The sequence below is a fragment of the Muscardinus avellanarius genome, assembly GCF_963383645.1.
Source record: "Muscardinus avellanarius genome assembly, chromosome: 6".
Taxonomy (NCBI): Eukaryota; Metazoa; Chordata; class Mammalia; order Rodentia; family Gliridae; genus Muscardinus; species Muscardinus avellanarius.
Window position 1 is genome coordinate 22238005 of NC_137791.1, and position 27417 is coordinate 22265421.

The 27417-nt window shown below is 38.4% G+C and overlaps 1 protein-coding gene across 3 annotated transcripts in view; it reads right to left on the bottom strand.

Annotated features, from left to right (window-relative positions):
• The window catches only part of LRBA (LPS responsive beige-like anchor protein), a gene marked incomplete at both ends in the record, with an annotated part of 652640 nt that overhangs the window by 172311 nt on the left and 452912 nt on the right, over positions 1–27417 (bottom strand). For all 3 annotated transcript variants that reach the window (XM_080697476.1, XM_080697475.1, XM_080697477.1), the window contains 2 exons: positions 16794–16906; positions 21104–21219. In XM_080697476.1, coding sequence (XP_080553602.1) covers positions 16794–16906; positions 21104–21219 — 229 coding nt within the window. The remainder of the gene's footprint in view (positions 1–16793; positions 16907–21103; positions 21220–27417) is intronic.

Below are 27417 nucleotides of genomic sequence, written 5' to 3' on the forward strand. Positions count from 1 at the left end.
CAGGGAATAATGATTTGGTTTGGAAACACTCCAGAAAACACCATGCCACAGAGATCAAAGGGGTCATTCTCTCTGATGACAATGGAAGGATTTGCTGGCATAAGCACAGGTTCTAAGAGTCCTGTAAAAGTCATCGCATCTTCACAATCCCATAACATCAGACATATTATCTGATGAAAAAAGAGCCCGAGTCTTATGGCGTCTGCGGGCATCCCTTTCGAAGAAGCCTTCACAAATGGAAAGGGTAAAAGTGCAGATTTTGTCTTGGGAGACACTGGAAAGAGGCTTTGCAGAAAGCTTTACAGAAAGTGAACAAAAAGGTAAGAATTGTCACCAGCGTTTATTGCTTTGCTTCTTCTTAGCTTTCGCATTTGCATGTATGTGTGTATATGTATGTACACGTGCATGTGTATGTGTGTGAGGCAGCGTGGGCAGAAGGGGTTTTGGAGGTGGTGGCCATGCCATGACACTGGCTGCAGCTGGGGCCTGGTTCTTTCCCACTCTGGGTAGCTGTGGTGTCTAACCAGCAAACCCAGAGGAGAGCCTTTAAAGGAGGCTTCTTTTTTATTTATTAATTTATTTACTTTTTGAAGGCACTGGGGATTGAACCCAGGGGCATTCTACCTCCAAGCTACACTCCCAGCCCATTTTATTTCTTATTTTGAAGCAGGGTCTCGCTACGTTGCTGAAGCTGCCCTCGATCCTCCTGCCTCAGCCTCTCAGGTCCTGGGGTCACAGGTGTGCGCCGCCTCTGCTGAAGCTCCTTAAAGAAAACAATGAATTCTGGTGCATCTCTGCCTGCCTTCCTCCCCCAAACTTCTAGAGGAGGATATAAACAAACAGCTTCGTCATGTAAGCCACATCGCCACTGTTAGGGAGTACAGTGACTAGTTTGTTTCTTTTCTAGTAGCTGTTTTATCTAAATGCCAAGTGCAGCAAACAATGCGAGCAGCGTTTTTACCCAAGCGTGGATTTTAGGTTATTCTGTTCTATGCTGCATATGGCAGAGACGTTCTGGGACTTATCTCACCTGCACTAGACTTTACTACCGTCAACAAATAGGCCTTTTTGCTTTCAAGTACCACAGAAGTCTTTAACTCCTTGAAAGCACACTTCTCACAAGTGGCATTAAATATGTATCCTGTATACCACTTCAATTTAATGAACATATCCGGGGAAAAGTAAAGTTCTCTAGTTTACTTACTGCCCCTATGTAGAATCAACGTCACCCACGTGCTGATGGCATATTTAACAGTGACGCCCTCACAGCTCAGTAATCCAACTACGGTGAAGTGACCTTTACTATAGGGTTTTATCTGAGTTTGAGAAAGAACCAGTCTTACAAATCCAAAGAAAATTAGTAAAAAAAAAAAAAAAAAAAAAAACCACCAGTCTTACAAATCCAAAGATAGTTAAAAGCACTTGAAATTATTAAAATCAAATAATGCATCTATAGTTATTTAGGTGAGTTATTAGTAATATAAATATTAATGTTCCTCTAGCCTCTGTAATGCGGAGACACAGAAAACAGAATGGGAAACCATTTGAGGGACATTCAGCTTTTGAAAAATCTTCAGTTTGCTTTGAAAGTCATATGAATAAAAAAACAAACTAGTTCCAACTTGGGAAACTATATTTATTCTTTTTAGATCAATCCTCAGTGGGGAAACTGTATGTCTGTTGTTTAGTGTAAACCAGGGTTAATAGCTCTAAATATTTCAGAGATTTAAATATGAAGAAAAAATAGCTATTTTATTCTCAGTTTTGGACTAATGACCTTTTTTTTCTGTGTGTGTGGCAGGCAGTGGAGATTGAACCCAGGGGCATTCTACCTTTAAGCCATACTCCCACCCCACTATTTTTATTCTTTATTTTGAAACAGGATCTTGCTAAGTTGCAGAGGGCCACACTAAGTAGCTGAGGCTGGCCATGAACCTGTGATCCTCCTGTCTCAGCCTCCCAAGTATTGGGGATTACAAGCATGTGCCCCACACCTGGCTAACTAATTGCCTTTTAGAAAAATATTACTTATCACTATAAAAGTTAGATATAAAATAGGACAAGCTAAAAATGTCAATAAGTAGGCAAAAATCTGGGTTGTAAAGTGTTTTTAAAACTATTCGTGAACTTCACATATCAAAGACCCAGTACTTGAGAGGCTGAGAAGGAGGATCACAGGTTTGAGGCCAGCCTCAGCAACTTAGTAAGAGCCTTAGCTGCTAGGCAAGACTCTGCTTCAAAATTAAAAAATAGCTGGGTATGGTAGTGCACTATTGCTATCCCAGTACTTGGGAGCCTGAAACAGGAAGATTACATGTTTGAAGCCAGCCTCAGCAACTTAGTGAGGCTGTCAGCAAATTAGTGAGATCCTGTTTTCAAATAAAAAAATAAAGTAGGGCTGGGGGGAGGTGTAACTAAGGGGTAGAATGGCCCTGGGTTCAATCTCCAACACCCCCCTACACACACAAATAAAATAAAAATAAATAAATAAGTCTGAAGTATAACTCAAAAGGCAGAACACCTCTTGGTTCAATCTCCAGCACATACATACAAACATATCAAACAACTAGATAAAATGTTGTTGGGCAAGTATAAATGGTGGTATGCGCTGGCTTTAAAAAATAATAGGAAAACTGGAATCAACTTAGTAACATAATCTCTAAAAATTCAATAGTTGTAATAAAAGAGATAGGAGTAATTTTCACGATTCAAGAATAGCCACAGGTTATTCATAAACCTGGTAGATGTTGATAACATTTGGAGTTGATTTCTAGCCATGAGTGTCCTAACGAGCAAATATTACATTGCCTAAAAAAACCCACTCCTAGAAAGTGATGGTCGGTGATACTTCCTCTTTACAACAGTCCCCAGGGAGAAGAACTTAATACATAACAGAAATGGACTGCTCAAATAGTTAAACCATGGAATCCTTCCCAACACTGTTCTGAAATGGTTCTGAAAGACAGCGGATAAGCACAACAGCCCACTCAAGCAAAACAAGAGCAGCTACACTGTGGACCAAAGAACTTAGTCCATTGCTAGACAGATAAGTTAAAAAATAAATATCCATCAGGTTCACAAATGCCATCTCATCTAAAATTTACCTTTCCCTTCCTATGGTCATCAGCATATAAAACTTAAAATTTACCCTTTGTTTTAAATGAAAATATTATCGTACCTTTCCTCTATAACAACATATCAGTTGGCGGGGTGATTCAGCTTAGTCATTTGGTTATAAGATAGTGCTAACCGGTACTTAGGAAAGACAAAACATAACCCGGTGAAGCCCTGGTTTTGTGGCCCTAACCACTGCATGCAACAGCTGTGTAGAACTCTGGCCTGCCTCTACGAGTTAAGATTTTTAAAATATAGCACAAAATCCCACTAAAAATAAGACACAAAATCTTTTATTGAGCTTATAGATTACTAAATTCTTTCTATCAACTGGGGAAAACACTTTTCATGTAAAATGGGATAATTTTATGTGACCCAGTTACATAATTTTATGGCGCAGTCAAGCTGACTGGGCCACAGGGTGCCAGGTTAAACATTATTTCTGGATGTGTCTGTGAGGCTGTTTCCAGATGAGATTAGCTTCTGCACTGATAGACTCTGTATAATAGATTTTCTTCTCCAACATGGATAGGTAGCACCCAATTGGTTGAGGGCCTAAATCAAACAAAAAGCAGAGGACGGACAATTTTTTTTCTATTTTCCTGCCTTGGTGCTTACGCTGAGACATCTCATCTTCTCATGCTTCTGGAGTGGGATTTACACCCTTGGCCACTGGCCCTCGGGCCAGACACATAGACTGATTTATACCACCAGGGATCCCGGGTCTCCAGCTAACAGATAAATCTCCTTCTAGGTAGATACACAAAAATATAAATACCTCCTACTAATTCTGCTTCTCTGGAGAAATCTGACCAACATACCATATCAAGAGGCGGTGAAATTAAGAGTTAAAAAAAGTGGTAACCAAGGATTCACCTGAGAGAGAGGCTCAAGGTAAGGAACAATTAAAATGCTCTTACTAATTATTATTTATACATTACATATGTGTGTGTGTGTGTGTGTGTTTCTGTCCCTTCAAGAATAATAAATAAATCATTTTAATGTCATTATATATACAAATATGAAAAATAGTATAACCTAATATATATTATATATTATTTCTTTGTTCTTTTTATTTATTAAAATGGAGAAAATATTAAAATAAATTACTTTTTTACTTGAGCTTTATATTTTTACTTTATATTTTTACTTGAGCTCAACATTGATATTATAATCATATAAAATAGAACAGAAAGTCTTATGAGCTACCTTGGCCTGGTGACAGATGGCAGAGCTATGATCCTACCATCCACACCTTCTCTCCCAAATGAAACACCTTCTAAAATGACTCTAAGCTTGCCACAATTTAAGAAGCTCCTGATAAGAAGGGATTTGAAAATATGTGGGCATAGAAGAATGCGCTAGAGAATTGAGAGAACACAAAAGAAGGAAAAGTGTAAAAGTCCATGAACCCTGTATCCAAAATCAGTAGATCCATTTTCTATTTTAAAAGCTGACTGAACACTTCCCATTAAAAGAAACCAGGGATCCTTAAAGAAACAGCTTATTACAATTCTGGGGCAAGAATTTACGAAGAATACAGTCTGGGCATTGCTGCACCAGAGGCAAAGGAGCTGTAGGGCATTAATGAGATTTTTTTGGGGGGAGGCAGTATTAGGGATGGAGCCAGGAGCACTGTACCTCCGAGCTACAACCCCAGCCCTATTATGTGTTTTTTTTTTTTTTTTAATTCTTTATTTTGAAACAAGATCTCACTGCATTGCAGAGGGCCTAAGTAGCTGAGGCTGTCTGAGAACTCTGATCTTCCTGTCTCTGCCTCCCACATGCTGGGATTACAAGCGTGCGCCAGCAATCCCAGCCATTAATGAGGTTTTAACTAAGGGACATAAAACCCTTCTTAAGCAGGCCCCACTAGACAAAGTCATGACGATTTCAGTGTCATGGAGAGTGACACAGTTCTGCTTCCACTTGGGATGTCGAGAGCATCAAGTAAATGTTGCTCCCATTGGAATACAAAAAAAAAAAAAAATTATTTCTAAAATGGTAACCTTCCTTGAAATCATCAGAGAGCAGAGGCAGATAACAACCAAGTGAAATAAATGCCAAGAATGAACAAGTCTCTCAAATGATAAATAGTATAAACACTTAAATTTTTCCCAAAGCACAGGAGGAAGGGGTAGCCAACAATGGTATTTACTCTTGAGGGAAACAAGTGGGGGAGGCAGACAAGGGACTGGCCCCCTGGTGACAGAGGCATGAGGGTTGACTTAGTGTGACTGCGAACAGGCACAATACACCATCTCTTTTCTGAACAATACACCATCACTTTCCCTGAAGCTGGAGGGGGAGGATACCAAACTCTCTCATCCCAGGGCCAATATCAACCACATGTGAAGGATTGCCAGAAATAAAGCAACTTGCTGTAGAAAGAGGAATTGCAAACCTGTCGCTACCTCCAATTCCCAGAAAAGATCCACTGGTTCTAGAATAGGTGAGAGGGAGAAAGGCCAGGAACATCTGTTTACATAGGATCCTGCAATGTTGCCAAGGAGAGATCTGCTACAACTCGGAGAGGGACAGAGCATCCTTCCTAGCTTAAGACCTGCCACAGATACAAGATCACTGAGAGGATCTACCCTGAGGGTCACCCCAACAGGGAGTGCTTAAGACTGAGCTGGATTAGGAGGACTGAGGGGCTCACGACAGTCTGATAACAAGTCGCAAGCAATAGCAATCTACTTCTAGGAAAAATTAAGAGAACAGAAGGAAAAAAAAATCTTTGTGGGACTAGGATAGAGGGTCTGTGAAGGGCAGGACATGGCAGGGAGAAAAAATGAAAACAAAACCAAAATTACTCCAGCACCCCAGGTCCCACCCCAAGGCCAGAGTCAAGTGGAGGAATGTGAAGCCTGTGTTGCACTGAAGATAATAATGACCATTACAAACGTGAGTGGGCTCACCTCTTTAGGTTGAATGCCCATGCGGATCCCTCAGAAAGCAGAGGCATCCACGTCTCCCTCCCGCCCCCCGCCCCCGAGAAGGAGCCTTCTGTGCCTCCTCCAGGTTCTCTCAACCCAAGCCTTTCCCTGGCTTGGGGCAACATGATTGGTATCTCCGCCTCCCCTATGCTGGAATATTTCCTCCCTGCTCATCTGTCTCCCCTGGTGGTCTCCTGTTTATGATGTCACCAGTCATACTGGGTTTGGGTCTTCCCTCGTGATCTCCTCTTAACTTGATCACATCTGTAAGATCTTATTTACAAAAAGACCACATTACTAGAAACTGTGATAGGAGTGGAAGTTTTAGGACTTCAACACACCTTTTAGAGAACATAATTCAATCTGTACACAAAACCAAATACTGAAAATACATAAAACGAAAACTGAAAACTGACAGAACTGATAAAAGATATAGAACAAACTTAAGTTATAGTTGGAGGTGTCAACATTCCTCCTCCAGTAACCAATTGAACAAACAGATTGAAAACTAGCAAACATACAGAAAACATGAACATTAAAATCAACATAACTGACACCTGTAGAACACTTTACCTAACAACAGAATAATATGTATTCCACTCAGTATACATAAAGCATTAACCAAAACAGAGCATGCGCTAAGCCATTAAACAAATTTTGACTAATTTAGAAGAATTTATATCATATAAACTGTGTTATTCAACATAATGAGATTAAATCAGAAATAAATCAAAGGAAGATATTTGATGAACCCTAAAAATGTGTGGAAATTAAATAGCACATTGTGTGTGTGTGTGTGTGTGCGCGCGCGCGCGCGCATTACTGGGGATTGAACCCAGAGGCATTCTACCTCCAAGCTACATCCTTGGCTCTATTTAATTTATATTTTAAAACAGGATTTCACTAAGTTGATGAGAGTTTCATTACTTGCTGAGGCTGTCCTCAAACCTGTTATCCTCCTGTCTCAACCTCCCGAGTGCTAGGATTACAGGTGTACCCCACCATGCCTGGGTTAAACTATACACTTCAAACCATGGGTTAAAAAGAGTTGTGAGGAGCAGGGTCCAGTGCCCCACTCCTATAATCACAGTACTTTGGAGACTGAGTCAGGAAGATCACAAATTTGATGCTTGCCTCAGCAACTTAGTGAGTCCCTATTTCAAAATAAAAATACAAAAAAAAAGACAAAGAATGAAAAATAAAACAAAAAATAAATAAAATAAAAACAAAAAACAAAAATTAAAAGAAAAAAAGAACAAAAAAAGGACAAAATAAAAATACATAGTTCATAGGTAGAGCACCTGTGTTCAATTACCAATAACACACACACACACACACACACACACACACACACACACGCCTGAAAATTCTTCTTTCCCTTCCCGGGGATAGAACCCAGGAGCATTCTACCTCTGAGCTATATCCCCAGCTCTATTTTTATTCTTTATTTTAAAACAAGGTCTCACTAAGTTGCAGAGGGCCTCACTAAGTAGCTGAGGCTGTCTGACAATCTGCAATCCTCCTGTCTCTGCCTCCCAAGTACTGAGATTAAAAGTATGCACCACACTTGGCTTAAAAAATACTTTAAATGAAAACAAAATAAATAAAAATGTGTTGGAAATAGTTAAATCGGGGTTTGGGGGAAAACTGTAGCATTAAATAGCAAATCAATAGTTTAAAATGTACACTATGAAATAGTAAAAGGAAAAGCCAGGTGTCATAGCACACACCTGTAATCTCAATACTTGGGAGGCTGAGATAGGAGTATCACAGATCCAAGACTAGCTTCGGCAACTTAGTGATATCCTCAGCACCGGAGTGAGACCCTGATTCAAAATAAAAAATAAAATAGAACTGGGGGTATAGGTCAAAGGCAAAGTACCCCAGTGGTACAAGAAAAAAAGGATAAAAAGAAAGAGAAATTAAATTTGAATCAAGTAGAAAGTAAAATAGTAAAGAAACTAAAGACTACTAAATTGAATAATTTAGTAAAATAATTTAGCAGAAAAATAAATAAAATCTCTACCCAGACTAGGAGGCAGGGGCAGGAAAATAAAAAACAAATTACCAATATCAAGAATGAGGAAGAGACAATTTTGGTGAAATAAACCAATTCTGTAAACATGCAGACACCAAAACTCAGCCGAGAATAAACAGAGAATTCAAATCTCCCTATGTCTACTGTTAAAGTTTTAAATCTTTCTAGGAATCAAACTCTTAGACCAAATGTCTTTACTGATGAGTTCCACCAGACACTTAGGGATAAAATAATGATAAAAGGATCCTTTCCCCGAGACAGAAGAGGAAGGAAGAACATGAAAACTCATTTTGTCCTGCAAGCATTACCCTGAAGCCAAAGCTGGATGAAGACATCACAGCCCATCTCTTTTGTGAATACAGATATAAACATTTTAAGGAAAATATTAGCAAGTTGAAATTAGCTGTTTATTAAAAGGATAATACATCAAGATTTTGTTTATACCAGGGGGAAAAATTATTCCAAAAGCAACAAGTATAATATTCCCTACTCTGAGTCCACCTGCATTTGTATAAATAGCACTCAACTAAGAAAACAGTATATTACTAATTTCTAGCACCAGACAGTAATGCTCTATAAATAAAAATATTTGTTTCTGAATAATAGCAAATGTTCTCTCCCCATCACAGTAATTTAGCATGACTGGAGAATAAATACCGGACCTGGAGGAGGATTCCTGACAGGCAGGACGCTGCTGGTGTCTGTCAAGAGTATTCATCACCCTGACAGCAATATTAACCACCATCCATTTCAGTTGCTTCCGTTTATCGTTTTCTGACTAATGTTAAAAAACAATGTCATTGGAAGCTGCTTAAATTAAGTGTTGGGATAACCTCTGTGAGAGCCATTCACAAACTCCCACACGTAGGTAACTTTTAGTCAAGAACCAAATCTGCTATACAGAGTGCTCATGTTTAATAGATGCAAATATAGAAATGCAGCCACACAAAGTACCTGGCACTAATTTCCTATTTTTTAAAATAAGCTTCATTAAGTTCTCTAAATATACCACAAAGTCCATATACATAAAGGTACATGTGTATGTTTAATATACATCTTTCTGCTTTGTTGAACATGTATTAAATTCTAGGGGAAGAACTGCATAAACACATTTAAACTAGTGGACTATACCAAACAAGTGACAAAGTTTAAAAAGAACCGTAAACCCATGAAACATTTTCTTTAGGGTTATATAAAAATATTACCTCGCGCCGGGCGTGGTGGTGCACCCTTGTAATCCCCGCGCTTGGGAGGCAGAGACAGGAGGGTTGCGCAGGTTTGAAGCCAGCTTTGCTGGCTGAGGAGACCCTGTTTCCAAATTAAAAAAAAAAAGTATAAAATAGGTCTGGAAGTGTAACCTGGAGGTAGAAGGGTTTCCAGGAACCCAGTACCACTAAATATATATATATATATATATATATATATATATATATATATATACTTGCTATACAGGATCCCCTAAATTAAGTAATTGGCTACAAAGCCCTGTCCTCATAAATGGAAGCGGACTGGCCAGGTCTATACAGCCAGACTCCCTGCTCTGGGCCTCTAATGTCATCTTCCCAGGCTACTTTCCCCACCTCGCATTGACGTTCTTTTCAGGAGACATCTGTACTAACCTTCCAAGTCTTCTATTAATGTTATTGCTGCTCTTTCTTTTTTAAGAATATTCATTTTCCATTCCATTATCATTTTCTTCAAGTGGTGTGGTAGCTTTATTCCTCAGAGGGTATTTATTCTAGGTCCTTTCTGAAAGGCGTCCCGTTTCCCACACTGCCTGTGTTCTTCGGTTTCCTTGTTATCATTCTGTTTGATTTTGTCTTTGCCGCCTCTCATACTGTTGCCTCTCTCTAACCCCTTCCTTTTTTATTTTTTCTTCTTCAGTACTGGGGACTAAACTCAGGCACATTTTACCTCTGAGCTACATTCCCAAACAGATTTTATTTTTTATTTTCGAACAGAGTCTCACTAAATTGCCGAGGCTGGTCTCCTCCAACCTGCGATCCTCCTGTCTCCACCTCAAGTACTGGGATTACGGGTGTGTGCCACCACGCGGCTCGGCGCCTCTCTTTCCATGTTCACTAATAAGGCAGCACCAGCATTTCTAAGAACGGGGAGTGTAAGCAGCAGTGTGAACTGATTGACCTCGCTGAGGGCAAGTCAGGTGTGCTCCAACTTGAAGATTTACATGTCAGTACTTTTCAAGTCTTTTCATGAGCCAGTCGATATGTCCAAAGAGTAATACAATTTCCATCTAAAGGTCCGGAGCTGGTCTAGTCTGGCTGCCAGAGTTCTGATGGTATGACGGCACAGGGCCCCGGGGGCTGTCACCATGCAGTGCTCAGAGCTTTCCGTTAACCCTCCTGCTTTCCGTCTTTGCCTCAATCTTTCCTTCTGCTGTGTTTGTTGTTCTCGTATCAAAAACCTCTCTGACACAATTGTTCCAAAAAACAAATCTCTTGCCTTTGCTGACATAGAAGGAAGGGCAGTTGGATAGGGGAATAAAGTAGATATAAAGAAAACATTCGCTCTAAAATCTTTTTCTGGTTATATCTGAAATCCACCTGTTCACAGAGAGGGATGGATCTGAGGTAGACAGCTTGGTTTACCACCTGGACGATGCTTCACCTTGGAGAGCTCCTTCATCCCACTAAACCTGATTTCCTTATCTAAAAATAAAGAGGATTAGACTTTATTTACAGTGTTGCTGAGGGGAACACAGCAGACGGCATATGTAAATGTTTGTTACAGCGGCACCTACTAGGACTTCCCTCAGGATCCCACAAACATATTCTCAACTTTTCTGACATTGTTTTGGTGCTGACTCCCCAAGGCCATGAAATACAATAGATAGCACAATCCCTAAAATCACCAGAGCACACAACTGCATCCATGTCTGACATTAAGATTAGAATATTTTAATGTTCTATCAGCCAGTAAAAAAAATGTCCCAAATATAGTCCAGATGGTGTAATTTTTGTTTTTTCCTATGTTTATATTTTACGTAAACAATTTAAGACCCATTATTTACTGTTGTGATAAAAGTTTTTTTTCTTAAGCTTGAATTCCTTTGGGTTTTACCAAAGCCCAATAAATAGGAAAGCAATGTAAAAACTTTAATACCTACCATGCTTAAACAGTATTTCTTCCCTATATGCCCCAAAATAGTGTTCTTTTCTTTCTGTGACATCTAGATGGTATATTGATTCCTGGTGTATCTGTTACAGAGCAGCCTAAAAGGACTGGCATTCGTCAGAAACAGCACTTAAAACTTAAAGAGATAAAGAAGTGCTGTCTGACCAACAACAGTTAAATGTCGGTAGTCAATTCCAGGTCAGGATGCATGCTGTATATTAAATGTGTATGTGTTAGAGAGAAACATCTCACATATAAAAATACACAGACAAACTGTAAAAGATAAATGAGAGCGAGAGCGAGAGCGAGAGCGAGAGCGAGAGAGAGAGAGAGAGAGAGAGAGAATATGAATACATCCTAAAGACAAACAGTAGCCGCTAAGCAAAGAGCAGCTCTGTCATTCGTTTTGTTTTCTCAGAATTAATTTTTTAGAGACATTCTGAACCAGACAAGAGCCATAGAAGCTGCAAAGTGTGTGAATAGTATAATATACACAGAATGTGAACTGGGATAGCATTTTAACATGGGTTTTAAAAACAAATATGACTTCACAGAACTTGGGCCCAAATCTAAACTCCTATACTGCAGGGCAGGCTCATCCTCCTCTGCTGCTGACTTTCCTGTCCTGCACTCTGAGCTGCTGACACTGTTGGCTCTCTAGAGATGAAAAACGGGAGTTTCTCTGCACTTTACCTCAAACGCTCTTCAGTGTTTTGCATTATTAAAAAAAAAAAAAAAGCCGGGCATGGTGATGCACGCTTGTAATCCCAGCATTCGGGAGGCTGAGACCTGAGGATCGTGGTTCGCGGACAGCGTCAGCTACTTAGTGAGGCCCTCTGCAACTCAGTGAGACCCGGTTTCAAAATAAAGAATTAAAAAAAAAAAATAGGACAGGGTTGTAGCTCGGAGGTCAAATGCCTCTGGGTTCCATCCCCAGACTCGAAAAAAAAAAAAAAATCAAACCCAAAGCCTCATGTATCTATTCATTTTAAAAATAGTTGTGAGCTGCAGTTTGAAAACCACTTGCTACTTAGTGAGGCTCTCAGCAACTTAGTGAGACCCTGTTTCCAAATAAAATATTTTAAAAAATGGGTCTGGGAGTATAGCCCGAAGGTAGAAAGCCTCTGGGTTGCACTCCTAGTACCACCCCCCCCCAAAAAAAAGAAAGAAAGAAAACCACTGGCTCAGTGTTCAAATGTGGGTTCTACCCACTCGCCGTGTGACCTTGAGCAACTATTGGTGCCTAGGCTTCTGCCCCCACAAAACACAGTGGCGATGTTACCTGTCTTCAAGGGCGTTTGTGAGGGTTTAAGGAATTAATGCAGGTAAGACCCTTAGACAAGAGCCTGGACTACAGTGAGCACTCAGTCGTAATTAATATTAATGATGATGATGATGATGTTCCTGCCCTTTAAACTCCACAGCCAAGATAACTGGGTGCTCATTTGTAACGATCAGCAACAGCACTTTGGTCTAAGCACACTAAGTTTTGGAATATTCACTTTATAGAACAAGTACATATTATATATTCCAAAATAACTATTCTGAGCAATTTGAAGAAAAGTGATTGCCTCAGACTGTCTTGGTTTTCTTTTCTTAGAAAACTGGTTTATACAATCGGGCTTCAGAGAAGAAAATAAATGAATAAATAAATCACAGCTGCAAAGAAAAAAATTCCAAATCTACAAAGAAAATTCTGATACTGAAACACTCAGCCATCATAATTTGTTTTTATGATATGACATTTTGTAAATATATTCCTGCCCTAGTTATAATTTCTTACAAAGAAGAAACAAAAAGAAAATGTTAATTCTTATCTCTTCCAAGGAGGCTGTCAAAATATAAAATCAATGTGTAGTTATGAAATATAGATTAATGTCACTCCAGTTTCTATGCATGGTTAGATCTGTCTTCTCATCAGTCAGAATTTCAGACTAGTGATGTAACGACTGGGAAAAGAGATCAACCTCAAAATTGATCTCTACCTTTTCTAGCCCTGGAAGAATAAATTAAACTGTTATGATAAAGAGAACTTTTTCAGTGAAAGAAACAATTTCATTTTCGTTGCCTTTTTAGAAAAAAGCAGATTTGATCTTCTCAATATACTGACAATAGTAATTTGTAATCATGATAAGGAGAGATTGCTCATGGAGTAAAATTTTATACTTCTAGGAATACATTTTTTTTACCTTGTTCTCTTCATAGTTTTTCTGTTCTCAAAGAATGATCAGAAAAATAATTCAGAGGCAAGGGCGTTGATTATATTAGTTCAGCTTCAGAAAGAAAATTCGCTGTGCAGCATGGAAAAGATTACCACATGTAACACTGTAGCTCTGTATCAAATAAAACTCCCCTGAAAACTAGCTTTGGGGAAATTAAATGGACATATATATGCATAAAAATTCAATACATTTTAAAAAATGTCAGGCTACATTATCTAAGAATGGGGCTAAGATCTACTTAGGTTCTAAATTAAGGTCTGTACACTATGTTTTCCAGGATTTCACAAGTTTATTTAAACAAATAGTAATGTTTGCCAAATGTATACTCTGGGACAAATTCTAGTACAATTCTATCATAGTCATTATTTGTACAATACAGCTCAATTATATACAAGATATATTCCTGAAAGTGTGTCTATAAAGAAATATCTGAGTCACATTGTACATATTTGGCAGACCTTACTATTAAAAAGAATAAGATACTTTTACTGAATAAACAAATGCCACTATTTTATACATACAAAGCGCAATTTTCAAATATCTGGTGCGCTTCACTTAAAATAATATAATTAATTCCAGACTCACTCCTTTCATCAATATTTAATGAAAGCAATTAGTACTAGTGGGATTCCATTTGCAGAACTTGAATGACTTTTGTAGCATTCAAACTAATGCTGTTTTATAGAAAAGAAGATAGCAGTTTTAAGACATGTGGTTGAGTGTTAGCATTCCACACTTCTTCCAGACCTACTAATGATTCCACTGCTCACTGTACAACTCTGGGCTCTTCAGTTCTTATTCAGAGCATTTTTTAAATAAATATTCCTTTCTCAGTTAAAAGCACAAATATTTTTATAAAATCTCTCAAAATATAAAAATGGATGTCTCCATAATTAGAGACACCAAATAACACAAATTATATTGCTTATGTAGATCCACAAATGACCAGGATCTGGTCATTTATAGATGGAGAATAATGAAAGAAACTTTTGCTGTGGTTTTCTGCCCCCTTTTCACTTTCAATGTAACACTATCAAAAAGCAAAATTATAATTAATCATCTAGCAGGGCATAAAAATAATCTTATTTATCATATTCAGAAGACAAGTCATAAAGGTACTAGTTAATATTTTACCCACCCAACAAAATTACTTGGCAAGTCCCTTAGAAGCTGTAAGATACAAATAAGAATCAATTTTAAATCTGTTTAGCTGGCAAATCATCTATAATGGCTTTTTCTGTTATTATTTCAATGTATACTCATAACAATAACTCATATGCCTTATATAATACAACATAATGCAAGTGTTTGGGACTTATATATATTATATTATATAAGACCAAAATTTGTTTTCTGGTCATGTATAATTTTTGGTGATTTAAAGAACACAAAATAAGGCTCAGAATAAAGGCAGATGGCAAGGACTGGGGTTAGGAGGAGGAGGTAACACGGCCATGGGGGCTTCACTCAGGCACACTGACAGCAGAAGAGTGGAATATGGCTTCCGCCTTGGAAGAAGTATCATAAGAGCCTCCCGGTAGTCATCATTCGTTGCTATTTCATCAAAACAGAAACAGAGGCCCAGCCTGCAGCCCGACTTCCTACCTCCTGCACCTAAAAAGACTTCCAAAAGTAAAACACACACATAAACATACCTTACCATATGCTTAAACAGAGATCCAAAATGAGAGATTCAGTTATAAAACTCGGAGAAATTCTTCATAAATCCAGAAAGGGTATTTATTTAAATGCCATTTGTTTTGTAAAACAAATTTTACATACAAACAAATTCATAAAAAATGATATATTTTTTTTACTTTTAGGTACATAAATTTTAAACAATGGAAAGAGAGTAGGATATAATTGCCTGAGGATTAAGGAGTTGTCCAATTTTTACTATTGACCTACTGCAAGGCTCATTACACAGGTCAAATGAATACGGTTCTCATTTATTAGACTAGAGAGATTCTACTGAAATACTAATGTGTCTTAGAACAAACAGGACACTGTATGTAAGTAAAGCTTTCCATTTACTATTTATTTATTTATTTTTTATTTATTTATTTATTTATTTATTTATTTATTTATGTTTTAGCAATGGTTTTGCTTAACAGATAATACAAAGGAAGAAATGTTTTGTTATTGTTTTTGTGCTACAGGATTTCAGACCCAAAGCCTGTGGATGCTGGGCAAGTGCTCTGCCACTGAACTACACCGCCAACTTGAGAAAATGTTAAAATTATAAGAAATTATAAAGTGCGTTACAATCGGAGTATACAGAGAGTACTGAGGGAGTCCACATTTTTAGACAAATGAAAGAGCGGCAGCAAAGGTGCAAGAGGCGAACACAGGCTATCACAGGACCAGGAGACTCGCCAAGGCAGGGACCCACGCAGAGATATGGTTGTAACACAGCATGGCCAGATCCTAAGCTACTGTTTGTTAGGAGGAAAACCTTGACGTTTAGTTGACATCACTAGTGACTACTCCGTCTGTCAGAACTGTGTACAGAGGATGGGATCCTCTGGATAGTAGACTACACATTCCCAGAGCCAATCACAGCAGGTCTAAAAAGGTGTAGATATAATAAGAAATAAGGAAGGTCCTCTTTCTGAGATTAGAAAAATGGGAGTCCCTGGACTCCATTCAGAGACTCAGTCTCTGACTGACACTGACGACCACTGAGAGCCTCCCACTTCAGTTATAATTGGGCACTCAGTACTGCTTTATATAAATATACTTCACTCTGCATAAGACAGATCTAGAAAAGTTAAGAGAAAGAACTATATTAATTGGTGGAAGAAGCCCGTACTAAAAGGAAGAAATCTGGCATGCTGAGAACTTTTAACACATTTATTGAGTAGTAGCACATTATTAGGCAATGGAGAAATAAGGATGGGCAAGAATTCTATCATTAAGGAGCTTAGTGAGAGAGAAAAGAAGAACATGTAAAATCTAAGATATGGCAGGGGCCATGAAAGAAACACAGTGGAGCCTCGGGGCAGGGAGGTGGTCAGTCAAGTCTCCTTGTGGAGGTGAACTCAAGGGTGAGGGTCAGTCACTTGCAAAGTGAAGAGATAAAACATTAAGACAGAAAACTCAAGGTCTGAATTGAGAAAGATTCACTGTGTGTTCAGCAGTAAGTGAAGAAGGGTTTAAGCGTGGGAATTACATAATTCAAAATTGAACTTAAAGAAGAACAGTTTACCATACATGTTAAAGTTTTCAATGTTAATGTACAGTGATGTTTTAAAAGACTTAAAAGTTAAATGAAAATAACTAAAGATAATCAAATTTATTTTTACATGCAAGACAATTATATTCAAATGATTACTCAGAAATTACCTTGGACAAATCTCTGAAGTTGCTTGGCAAGGTAAGATCCAATTCTTCTGACTCATAATTAGTGATGACCCAGGGGAACACAGGATACTGGTTTAAGTCATTGTAACCCCGTCCTGGTGAGGGAAAGAAAAAGAGAAAACAGTCACTTTTAGCCACATGTTGAGGCATGCACCTGTAATTCCAGTACCCAATACCACAAAAATCTATATTTTCATCATAATTTATAATAAAAATAAATTAGAGACATTCAGAAATACAATACACTAAAAATAAGAAGAGCAAGTTTTCGTGGAGGGGTGGTATATGGGATCAAACCCAGCTCGTCCGTGTACATGGCAAGGACTTTACCACTGAGCTAAAACTCTAGTGCCGGACAACTAACAAATGTTGAGTGCTAGATGATGTTCCAGTGCGATCCATACATTATCTCATTTAAACTGCATGATGACCCCACGAAATTAGTAGCATGCCTATTTTATTGATGAACAACTGAAGCACACAACAGGTCGCTTGCACCAAATCACATGACTGGTGACAGTCAAACCATATTTAAAGCCATATGCTCTGGTCCTAAAGTCCATGCTCTTTGAAACTGCACTTGATTGATTTTTGTTATTTAAATGTCTGCTCTAAATAAAATGTTCTTTCTTGGGAGTAGGAAGAGGTGCTAGGGATTGAACCTAGACCCTCATGCATACTAAGTACATATTTTACCATTTTGCTAAAGTTCCATTCCCAAAATACTCTTTTAAAAAAATTTTTTTAGCCGGGCATGGTAGCGCATGCTTGTAATCCCCATGCTTGGGAGGCGGAGACAGGAGGATCGTGCTGGTTCGAAGCCAGCCTTAGCTGGCTTAAGAGACCCTGTTTCCAAATAAAATATAAAATGGGTCTGAAAGTATGGCCTCGAGGTAGAAGGGTTCCATCCCCAGTACCACTAAAAAAAAAAAAAAGAAAGAAAGAAAGAAAAAAAACCTTTTTATTGGTGCATTGTAATCATACATCTTAATGGGGTACAAGATGGTAGAGGCAGACATGCACACATCACTCATTCAGCCTTTCCTCAAAATACTCTTTATTAAGACATTAAAAAGCATTTCATCCAGGCCAACCCCATAATCTCAGTACACAAAAAGTAAAATTAGAAGGGCTGGTAATACAGCTCAGAGGTAGGACGCCCCTGGGTTCAAACCCAGTTACCCCCCACTCCCAAATTATAATTATCATGACGTTTTTCAAAGCATAGTTTTTCTGACACTAGTTAACCAACCAGCCAATTTTAAGTGCCTTAACCCCTGTGGACATTGAGTAGCCATACGTAAAATGGGAGAGTTGTACTAACGCTGAAATTTCTCTGGCAGACTTCAAATTCTATGATCCTCTGAAAATAACACCCGACATTACCCGTGTTCCTTCTCCCCACACTCACATGCTGTCCGTGCTTTACCCCTAAACTAATGACGCCCAGGGGCACACTGAGGTGTACTGCCAGTGCAAACCAAGGACGAGGTCGCCCCTCTGCACCAGCGTTCTGGATATCACCACTCTGGGTAGGCAGCATGGTGGAGGTGGTCATTTCTTACAGGCATTTGAATCCCAGCTCCACTATTCACCAGTCTTCTACTTAACTTGGGGGAAATTTAACGTTAAGAGATTATCTATGGCTTGAGTAAAGGCACACAATGTCAATATTTGAATCTCTTTCTCACCGTGTATTCCCATTCCTTTTCTTTCTCAAGCACATAATGAAGTCCTATCAATATGAAGCTGAATAATAAAGTACCTCCCTACATAGACTCTTGATATCTAAGCCTTTTATAAGGTCTGATGACGTTGTTTTACCCTAATTCATCTTGGTATGAATTAGGTATGCTTAGGGTAACAATGGCTTCTTTGACCTGAAAACAGCCTTAGAAAACATGAATAACAAGGACAATTTGTCACTACAAGGTAGTTATGTCATTACATATTTCTGTCAGTAAGTTTCATTTTCTCCCAGGAAAAATAACCGAACTTAGAGAAAAAAGAATTCTTTTTGATCTCTTCCACTTCCTTCTCTGAGTTAGATGTTAGTCAACACTAAAATTCTCATCTTGTCCTATCTGCTTAAATAATCTGAAATAATCAAAAGTTTATTATATCTTTAAAAAGAGAGCATGTTCTAGGTCAGTGTGGTTAGACTTTAAGTTAAATTCAGCACCTGGCCACGGAATGCCTACTGACTGCCAAATGTGTCCTGTTACCGTAAGAACATGTATGTGGCACAGACATAAATAGGTGTAAAAAAAATCCCCATAATCTAATTGCCATAAAAAAAATCAAAAACAAATTATTCTACTTTTTTTCCTGGTACTAGGGATGGAACCCAGGGGCATTCTATTTCCAAGCTACACTCCCAGCCCTATTTTTTATTCTTTATTTTGAAATGGTCTCATTGAGTTGCAGAGAGCCTCACTAGATAGCTGAGGCTGTCCTCGAACCCGGGTCCTCCTGTCTCAGCCTCCCAAATGCTGGGATTACAAGCTTGCGCCACCACGCCCAGCATTATTCTACTTTTTAAAAAAGAATATACAGGGTAAAGATTTAAAGACTATGGGTAGATGGAAGCTATTTGAGAGTGATGACCATTTCATAAATGCTGCTTTATAATCATTACTACACACTAAACTAATTTGGGTTATCAAATTTACTATGTGCAAAGTATGTCCACTGAACTTGTTTCCTGAGTTTTCTGTCTGACATTACTACTTAAACACCACTTCCGCCGGTGATTTCCAGTAGTCAGCACGACTATCCATCCACACTGTCTTTTTTGCTTTCCCAGCTGTGAGGTCACTTCTCTTTGACTGATACAATTTAGGCCTTTCGACGTGAGCCCTGAAACCTCTAGCTCTTCGTCATATTCCCTTTACCCGTACCCACGCCACCAGCATGATCTTTCTTCTTTGCTAGGAGTAATCCTTGACCTGCGCTCCTCGATCTGTGTCCCTCAGAACTTGGCCTGCTATTCTTCGCCCTTCTGTCTTTCTTCTCTGTGTTTCTCCTCTCTCCCTTAACCCATCCTCTCTTTCCTGTTACAATTACGAGAACTTTAATCTACATCTCAAGTTCCCATTTAACCACCACCTAGGCAGCCCTTCTTTTTTTTTTTTTTTTTTTTTTTGCTTTGAAATGAACTGCTATGAAGTAAATAGTAATTCCCCAATGTCAAACCCAAGGGTGTACTCATTCTTAATTTTTCCTTTCTGTAACATCTGTCATAGGTGACAAGTGTCTTCCTCTCTTTCTCCCTTTGGCTCTCAAGACATCTGATTTACCTCAGTGCTCCTTCTACTAATCTCATGTTTAGGTCACTCATTCTTTTCTCTTCTAACTTCTCCTTTTTCTTCTTCTTTCCCCCTTTCTTTCTTTTCTGATATGGAGTGTCTCTTACTTTACCTCACTGCTTTCTGTATTATCTACTCTGACGATCGCCTTTCTCTCTGATTTCCTCTCTATGCAGATGAAATCCAGTGTCCTGTCTCTAAGTTTTAAATACCTTGTTTTGCCTATATGACACAAAACTTCTTTAAAAAAAACCCCAGTTCTCTTTTTTATTTTGAAACAGGAACTTACTAAATTGCTGAGGGTATCACTAAATTGCAAAGGCAGGCTTCAAACCTGTGATTCTCCTGTCTCAGCCTCCCAAGAACTGGAATTACAGGCATGTATCACCATGCCTGCCTTTAATTTTTTATACTGTTATTCATTCCTACTATCCCATAATGATCCCACTTACTATATTAAATAACTGTAAATACTCATTTTCTTGTTTTTGGAAAAAGGTGTTTTGTTTTTTTTTCCAGTGAGGGTGCTGTGCTGGAGATTGAACCCAGGGGCATTCTACCTTTGAGCTACACCCCCAACACTATTTTACTTTTTATTTTACATTTAAAAACAGAGTTTCACTGAGTTGCTAAGGGCTGTACTGACACGGGACACTGGATCTCTTCTGCATAGAGAGTAAATCAGAGATCTGTACACAACTCTGAGGCTGACTTCAGATCTCTGATCCTACTGTCTCTGCTTCCCAAGTACTGGGATTACAAGCATGCACTACCACGCCCAGCAGAAAAAGTTTTAATATTCATTTTAAATTTCTCTTAAGTAGCTAAATGCTTATATACAATAGGAAACTATCAACTTACTTTTATATGATATTCTAACAGTAATAATGGTAATAAAACAAGCTACATATTCCAGTACCTAAAATAACCTAGCCATTTCACAATTAATTATCTGAAATACTTCAATGTGAGAACTTAGATTACCTGCTATTGTGTTGAGAAACATCAAGTACTCAAAATTTGAAACCTCTCTGTGTTGCCATCGCTGGGTCATGTTAGAAGCTTTAAAAAGTTGACGTGGACTAGCTAAGGAAATACGCCTGCAAGAAAAGATTTCACGGTAAGATCAACATAAGCTTAATTGTGCTACGATTCTAAGTCATGAACTACCTGTGCTTATTCATTCATAATGAAACCTATAATTCTGAAAAGTTCTAGTCATGTTAAGACTAATGAACAGCAGAGATAGTTCAATCTACAATTAATGGTTAACAAATGATACAGAGTAGCCACAGGTCTATCACACATGTTCAGTTCTTTCAGGTAAGCTGTCATTACAATTCCATTATCATATCTGGTTCCCATAAAAGTTGATTAATAGTCAGATGATTAGTAATTCACTGGTTTACTGATTCGAAATGAAGAAATCATAGTAGCTATGAAATGCATATAAAGTTGTATTCACTTGTCTATTGACTTTAACAGTCATCTTTTAAAGGTAAAACATTTGTACATTAGTAATTTAAATATTTTATTTGCATACCCTTTGGAGCAAGGAGAAAGAGAATTCTAAACTATTTATGTGTCTATTTGTAGGATGTGGTAAAGGTAGAAGAAACTACTGAAATGTTTTTAATACAGCTCATTAGAAGGCCAAGCTAGTGCAAGAAAAATGCTGATGGATATAACTGGCCGCTATGATGCGCCATGGGAACAGGTGGCAGGATGGCTCACACGTTGGAGAGTCTCAGAGATGTATGCTGTCACTGGTGGTCTCAGCACAAAGGACAAAGCAACTATTTCTTTGAAAGCTTTATTGAAGTATAATTTACACACCACAAAATGTATCCATTGTAAGTGTACAACTTAATGATTTATCTATTTCGTTATTGGGACTAGGGATCAAGCCCAGAGACACCGTCTCTTCGAGCTATACCCCCAACCTCTTTATTTTTAATTGTGAAACAGGATTTCACTAAGTTGCTGAGACTGGCCTCAAATCTGCAATCATCTTGTCTCAGTCTCCCAAGCACTGGAATTACAGGTATGTACCACCATACCTGGTTTCAATGATTTTTTTTTTTTTTTAATTTGGTGCTGAAGACTGACAGGGGCATTCTTTTCTTCTTATGTTATTAACTTTTTATTGTTGTATTGTAATAAAACATCATGATGAAGTTCAGAGTGACAGAGGCTACATGTACATGGTGACTGGTGAGCCTTCCCCAGATCCCACTCCCTCCCCTCCCACGCAGGACACCGTGGCCGGCACTGACTAATTCATGTATGTGCATCATGTCCACTGAAGAGTGTCTCCTCCTGAGTTAGTAAGATCTCAGAGCAGTTTTGCTCTGTATCTCTCTGATTGCTAATAATATTGAACCTTTTTTGTGTGTGTGTGGTACTGGGGGTGGAACCCAGAGGCATTCTACCTCCAGGCTATGCTCCCAGACCTATTTTCTATTTTATTTGGAAACAGGGTCTCACTAAGTTGCTGACAGCCTCACTAAGTAGCTGAGGCTGGCTTCAAACCTATGCGATCCTCCTGTCTCAGCCTCCCAAGAGCAGGGATTACAAGCCTGCGCCACCACGCCTGGCTCCAGCCCTATTTTTTATTCTTTATTTTGAAGCAGGGTCTCACTGAGTTGCAAAGGGCCTAAGTAGCTGAGGCTGTCCATGAACCGGGATCCTCCTATCTCAGCCTCCCAAACGCTGGGATTACAAGAGTGCACCACTATGCCTAGCTTAATACTGAACCTTTACTTCATGAATTTATTTGACATTTGTATTTCTTCTTTTGTGAAGTGTCTATTTATTTCACTTGCCCATTCTGATTGGGTTATTTTTTGGGAGGATAAGTTTCTTGAGTTCTTTGTATGTTCTAGATATAACTCCTCAATCAAAGGAACAGTTGGCAAAGATCTCTTCCTATTCTCTTGGCTATTTCTTGAGGTTCTTGATAGTTTCCTTTGCTGCACAGAAGCTCTTCAGTTTAATGCAATTCCACATGTTAATCCTTGTTTTCATTTCTTCTGCCTTTGGGGTCTTCCTGACGTCTTTACCTGTGCCTATATGTTAGAATGTTGGTCCTATGCCCTTTACTAGTAACTGCAAAGTGATCTAATTTCTGCATCTTAGATCCATTTTGAATTGACTCTTGTGCAGGGTAAGAAGGAGAAATTTATTTCCATTTTCCTACATATGGATAACCAAAGGGTTTTTTTTAAATTTTTCCTCCTAGTGTATGGCCCTTTTGTCAAAAATCAATTGGCTGTAAGTGTGTGGATTTGTGTCTGAATCTTCTATTCTGTTCCATTGATCTGTCTATTTTTTGGCCATATCATGCTATTTTTATTAGTATGGCTCTGTAGAATAGTTTGAATTGAGGTATTGTGATGCCTCCTGCATGGTTCTTATTGCTGAGAACTATTTGGCTATTCTGAATCTTTTGTTGTTCCATATGAATTTTAGGACTGATTTTTCTAGGTGTGAAGTATGACCATGATACATTTTTTGTGTGTGGTACTGGGGGAAGAACCCAGGAACTTTCTACCTCCGGGCTACACTCCCAGACCTATTTTATACTTTTTTTATTTTTGGAAACAGGGTCTCCTAAGCCAGCATGCGCGGCTGGCTTTGAACCTGCGTGATCCTCCTGTCTCTGCCTCCCAAGAGCAGGGATTACAAGCATGCGCCACCACACCCGGCTATCTTATTGTATTTAAAATGTCCATTTTGAGCATCATTTCACAATGTTATTAGTAGTTAATGTTTGTTTAAACATGTATAAACATGTAGAAATTTCTGGGTATTGTATACTGCTGAGTACCTAACACAGTGTAAGTGCTAAGGGCCTATTTAAATGATTTACAATAAGTTACAACTTTTAGCTTTCATTAACTTTAGGAAACTCTACAGAGTTCCCATATAGAATACGTACTAGGTTTTGGACAACACATTTACAAAATAGAGATAACTGGTAGGAAAAGTTTTCTTTTAAATTAAGATAAAGAAGCCAACTATGCTGTTCTAAACTGCTCTGTCCCAAATCAGATTAATTATTTATTGACTGTTTGCAGTGCTGAGGATTAAAACCAGGGCCTCACAGTGCTTAAAATCCAGAGGGCCACTTTACTTGGTCAGTTTGTATAGAAGTTATGACCTGTGGTAGTTTTGAAATCATTCCCCTCTCCTAGATCTCAGACTGTATTTAGCGACTCACTTGTAATACAACATGGCGGTGTTAACTATCAAGGTAGGTCACCAAAACACATCAGAGCTTCTGCTTCATTTCTTTCCTTCTTTGGTCCCTCCTTTCTTCCCTTTCTTCCCTTTCTTCCTACCTCCTTCCCTCTCTCTCTTTTGTACTTTTATTGGTGCATCATAATTATCATCATATTGAGCAGAGACCGATAGGAATATGCATGCACACAACTCCTGAAGCAGCTCCCTCTGGGTCCTGCCCCCTTGACCCCTTTGCTCACACATGTCATTGGCATCGGTAACTTCATCTACATACATACACAGCATTAAACTGTTACCTTCTTCACATTCTGTGCCCTTCCCCCCTCTTCTATACCTCCTTCATCAGTCCACTAGAGTCTCTGCTTCTATCTGAGGTTACCCTTGTTCTCCAATTTCTAGCTAGCTTCCACATACAAAAATAAAATAAAATAAAAACATATGACTATCATTTTTTGAGACTGGCTAATCTCACTTGGAATGATATTCTTAAATTTCACCCATTTTCGTGCAAATGACATATGTTTTCTTCTTTCTGGCTGAGCAAAATTCCATTGTGTATATATCCCACAGTTTTGTGATCCATCCATCTGTTGATGGACACCTAGGCTGGTTCCATATTTTGGCTATTGTGAGTTGTGCTTCTATAAAAAACATGAATATGCATGTATTGCTATGATACTTTGACTTCAATTCCTTTGGAAAGATGCCCAGAAGAGGTATCTCTGGGTCACAGGGTAGTTTCATTCCTAATCTTCTGAGAATTCTCTACATGGCTCTCCACAGCAGCTGTACTCCTTTGCAGTCCCACCAACACTATGTGAGAGTTCCTATTTCCCCACATCTTCACCAGTATTTACTACTGTTTATGCTCTTTATTGTCATTCTAACTGCAGTTAGATAGAATCTCAGTGTAGTTTTGATTGGCAGCTCGCTGACTGGTAAATGATGCCGAATATTTTTCATATATTTACTGGCCAGTTGTATTTCTTCTTTTGAGAAGAAAAAATTCAATTCAGTTCAATTGTCAATTTTTTAATTGGGTTATTTATTTTCATACTGTTAAGTCTTTTTAACTTCTGTATATTCTAGATAACAGTTCTTTATCAGAGGAGTAGCTGGCAAAGATCTTCCATTCTGTAGGCTGTCTCTTTATACTCAACGTTTTCTTGTGTTGCACAGATTTTTAATTTTATGACATCCCATTTATTAATTCCTGTTTTAATTCCTTGAGCTTTGGGATCTTCTTGAGGAAACTTCTACCAGTATGTATATGTTGGAGTGCTGGTCCTTTGCCCTCTTCTAATAATTGCAAAGTTTCTGGTCTAATTTCTGGGTCTGTGATCCATCCTGAGTTGACACTTGTGCAGGGTGAGAGGTTGGGTTTAATTCCATTCGTTTACAAATGAATTACCAGTTATCCCAACACTATTTGTTGAAGAGGCTGTCTCTAGATTCATTTGCCATGCAGGAAGTCAGCACCCATGCCATATGGATATTCAGGAAACAGGTGAAGAGACTGGGCTGGCAGGGACCTGGGGCCTTCTGTAAGGAACATGTGAGTGATTCATCTTGGAAAACCCTCCAGCCCAGGCCGACTATAGCTCCTGCTGACATCAGGCCTGTTGTTTCTGCATACCAATTCGTGTGTGTGTGTGTGTGTGTGTGTGTGTGTGTGTGTGTGTCACTGGGGATTGAACTCAGAGGCATTCTACCTCTAAACTATACCCCCAGCCCTATTTTATTTTATGTTTTGAAACAGGAGCTCATAATTTGCAGAAGGCTTCACTAAGTTGCTGAGGCTGGTCTCGAACCTACAACCCTACTGTCTCAGCCTCCCAAGTACCGGATTAAAAGCATGTGCCAACACGCCCAGATTGTACATATAATTTCAGCTGCATTTGGTATATTACTTTAATAATTTGAATAACTAATCAAAAACAGCTTGAATAAATACAAAATTCAGCATGCTAAAAGTAAAACTAAGTTTCTACCACTAACACGTTTAAATCAATAGAAAAATCCCAGTGTTCACACTTTTCCTAGTTCTTAGTTAACTAAATTGTATTGATGGTGAATCAATACCTACTACAAAAGGAAATAATTAGTGTTGTGCTAATTTAAATAGAGCCAATTGACTGGCACACCACAATGAGATGCATCCCTTAACTCCCAATTTCTTGTGCCATGAGAGGTGCTATGGCTGACATTGCTCTCAGGTAGTTAACAGTCTACTTTGAACAATGCAAATACTAGTTAATAAGTCTATATGCATATATAAAATGAACACCTGAACTCTGCTATATCAGTGGTTACAGGTAGACACTTCAATTAAATATGAAAAATCCTTCATATATAGATTTTAAAAAATTACAATATGCTATAATAAAGCACAACTTAATCATTTAGGATAGAAAAATAGATGACTTTTATCTGAGTAATCATATTATTAAGCAGTAGTACACATTAAAATTAGTATAAACATATTTGTAATAGCTTTTTAAAATATCTTAAATTAAGATCTTAATAATCAATGGCCTGAATAGTTACATAACTCAATACAATAACACTTACCAAACTCAAGTGTACAATTTGATCAGTTTTGAATATATACATTTCTGTGATCACCACTGCAATCAATACACACTAGAAGAACTTTTTTCAGATCCCTGTGTAATTAATTCCTTTGCCCAACTCTTGCTCCTGGGCAAACAATGATCTGCTTTTTGTCACTAGCAAGTTTTGCTTTTTCAATAATTTAACAGAAACGTAACCCATGGCTATGCTCTATGAAACCCACGATGCCTAACGTCTTTCACTTAGACCAGCACTTTAGAGATGTCCCCAGATCTGAAGTTAATTCCTTTTATTAATGATGACTGTTCCATTGAATGGATGATGTCCTATAATTTGTTTATCCATTCATAGTTGATGGACATCAGAAATGTTTCCAGTTTGGGACGGAAATAACACTGCTATTAGTATTTGCTTAAAAGTAGATGCATGTAGCCAGGCGTGGTGGCGCACGCTTGTAATCCCCGCGCTTGGGAGGCTGA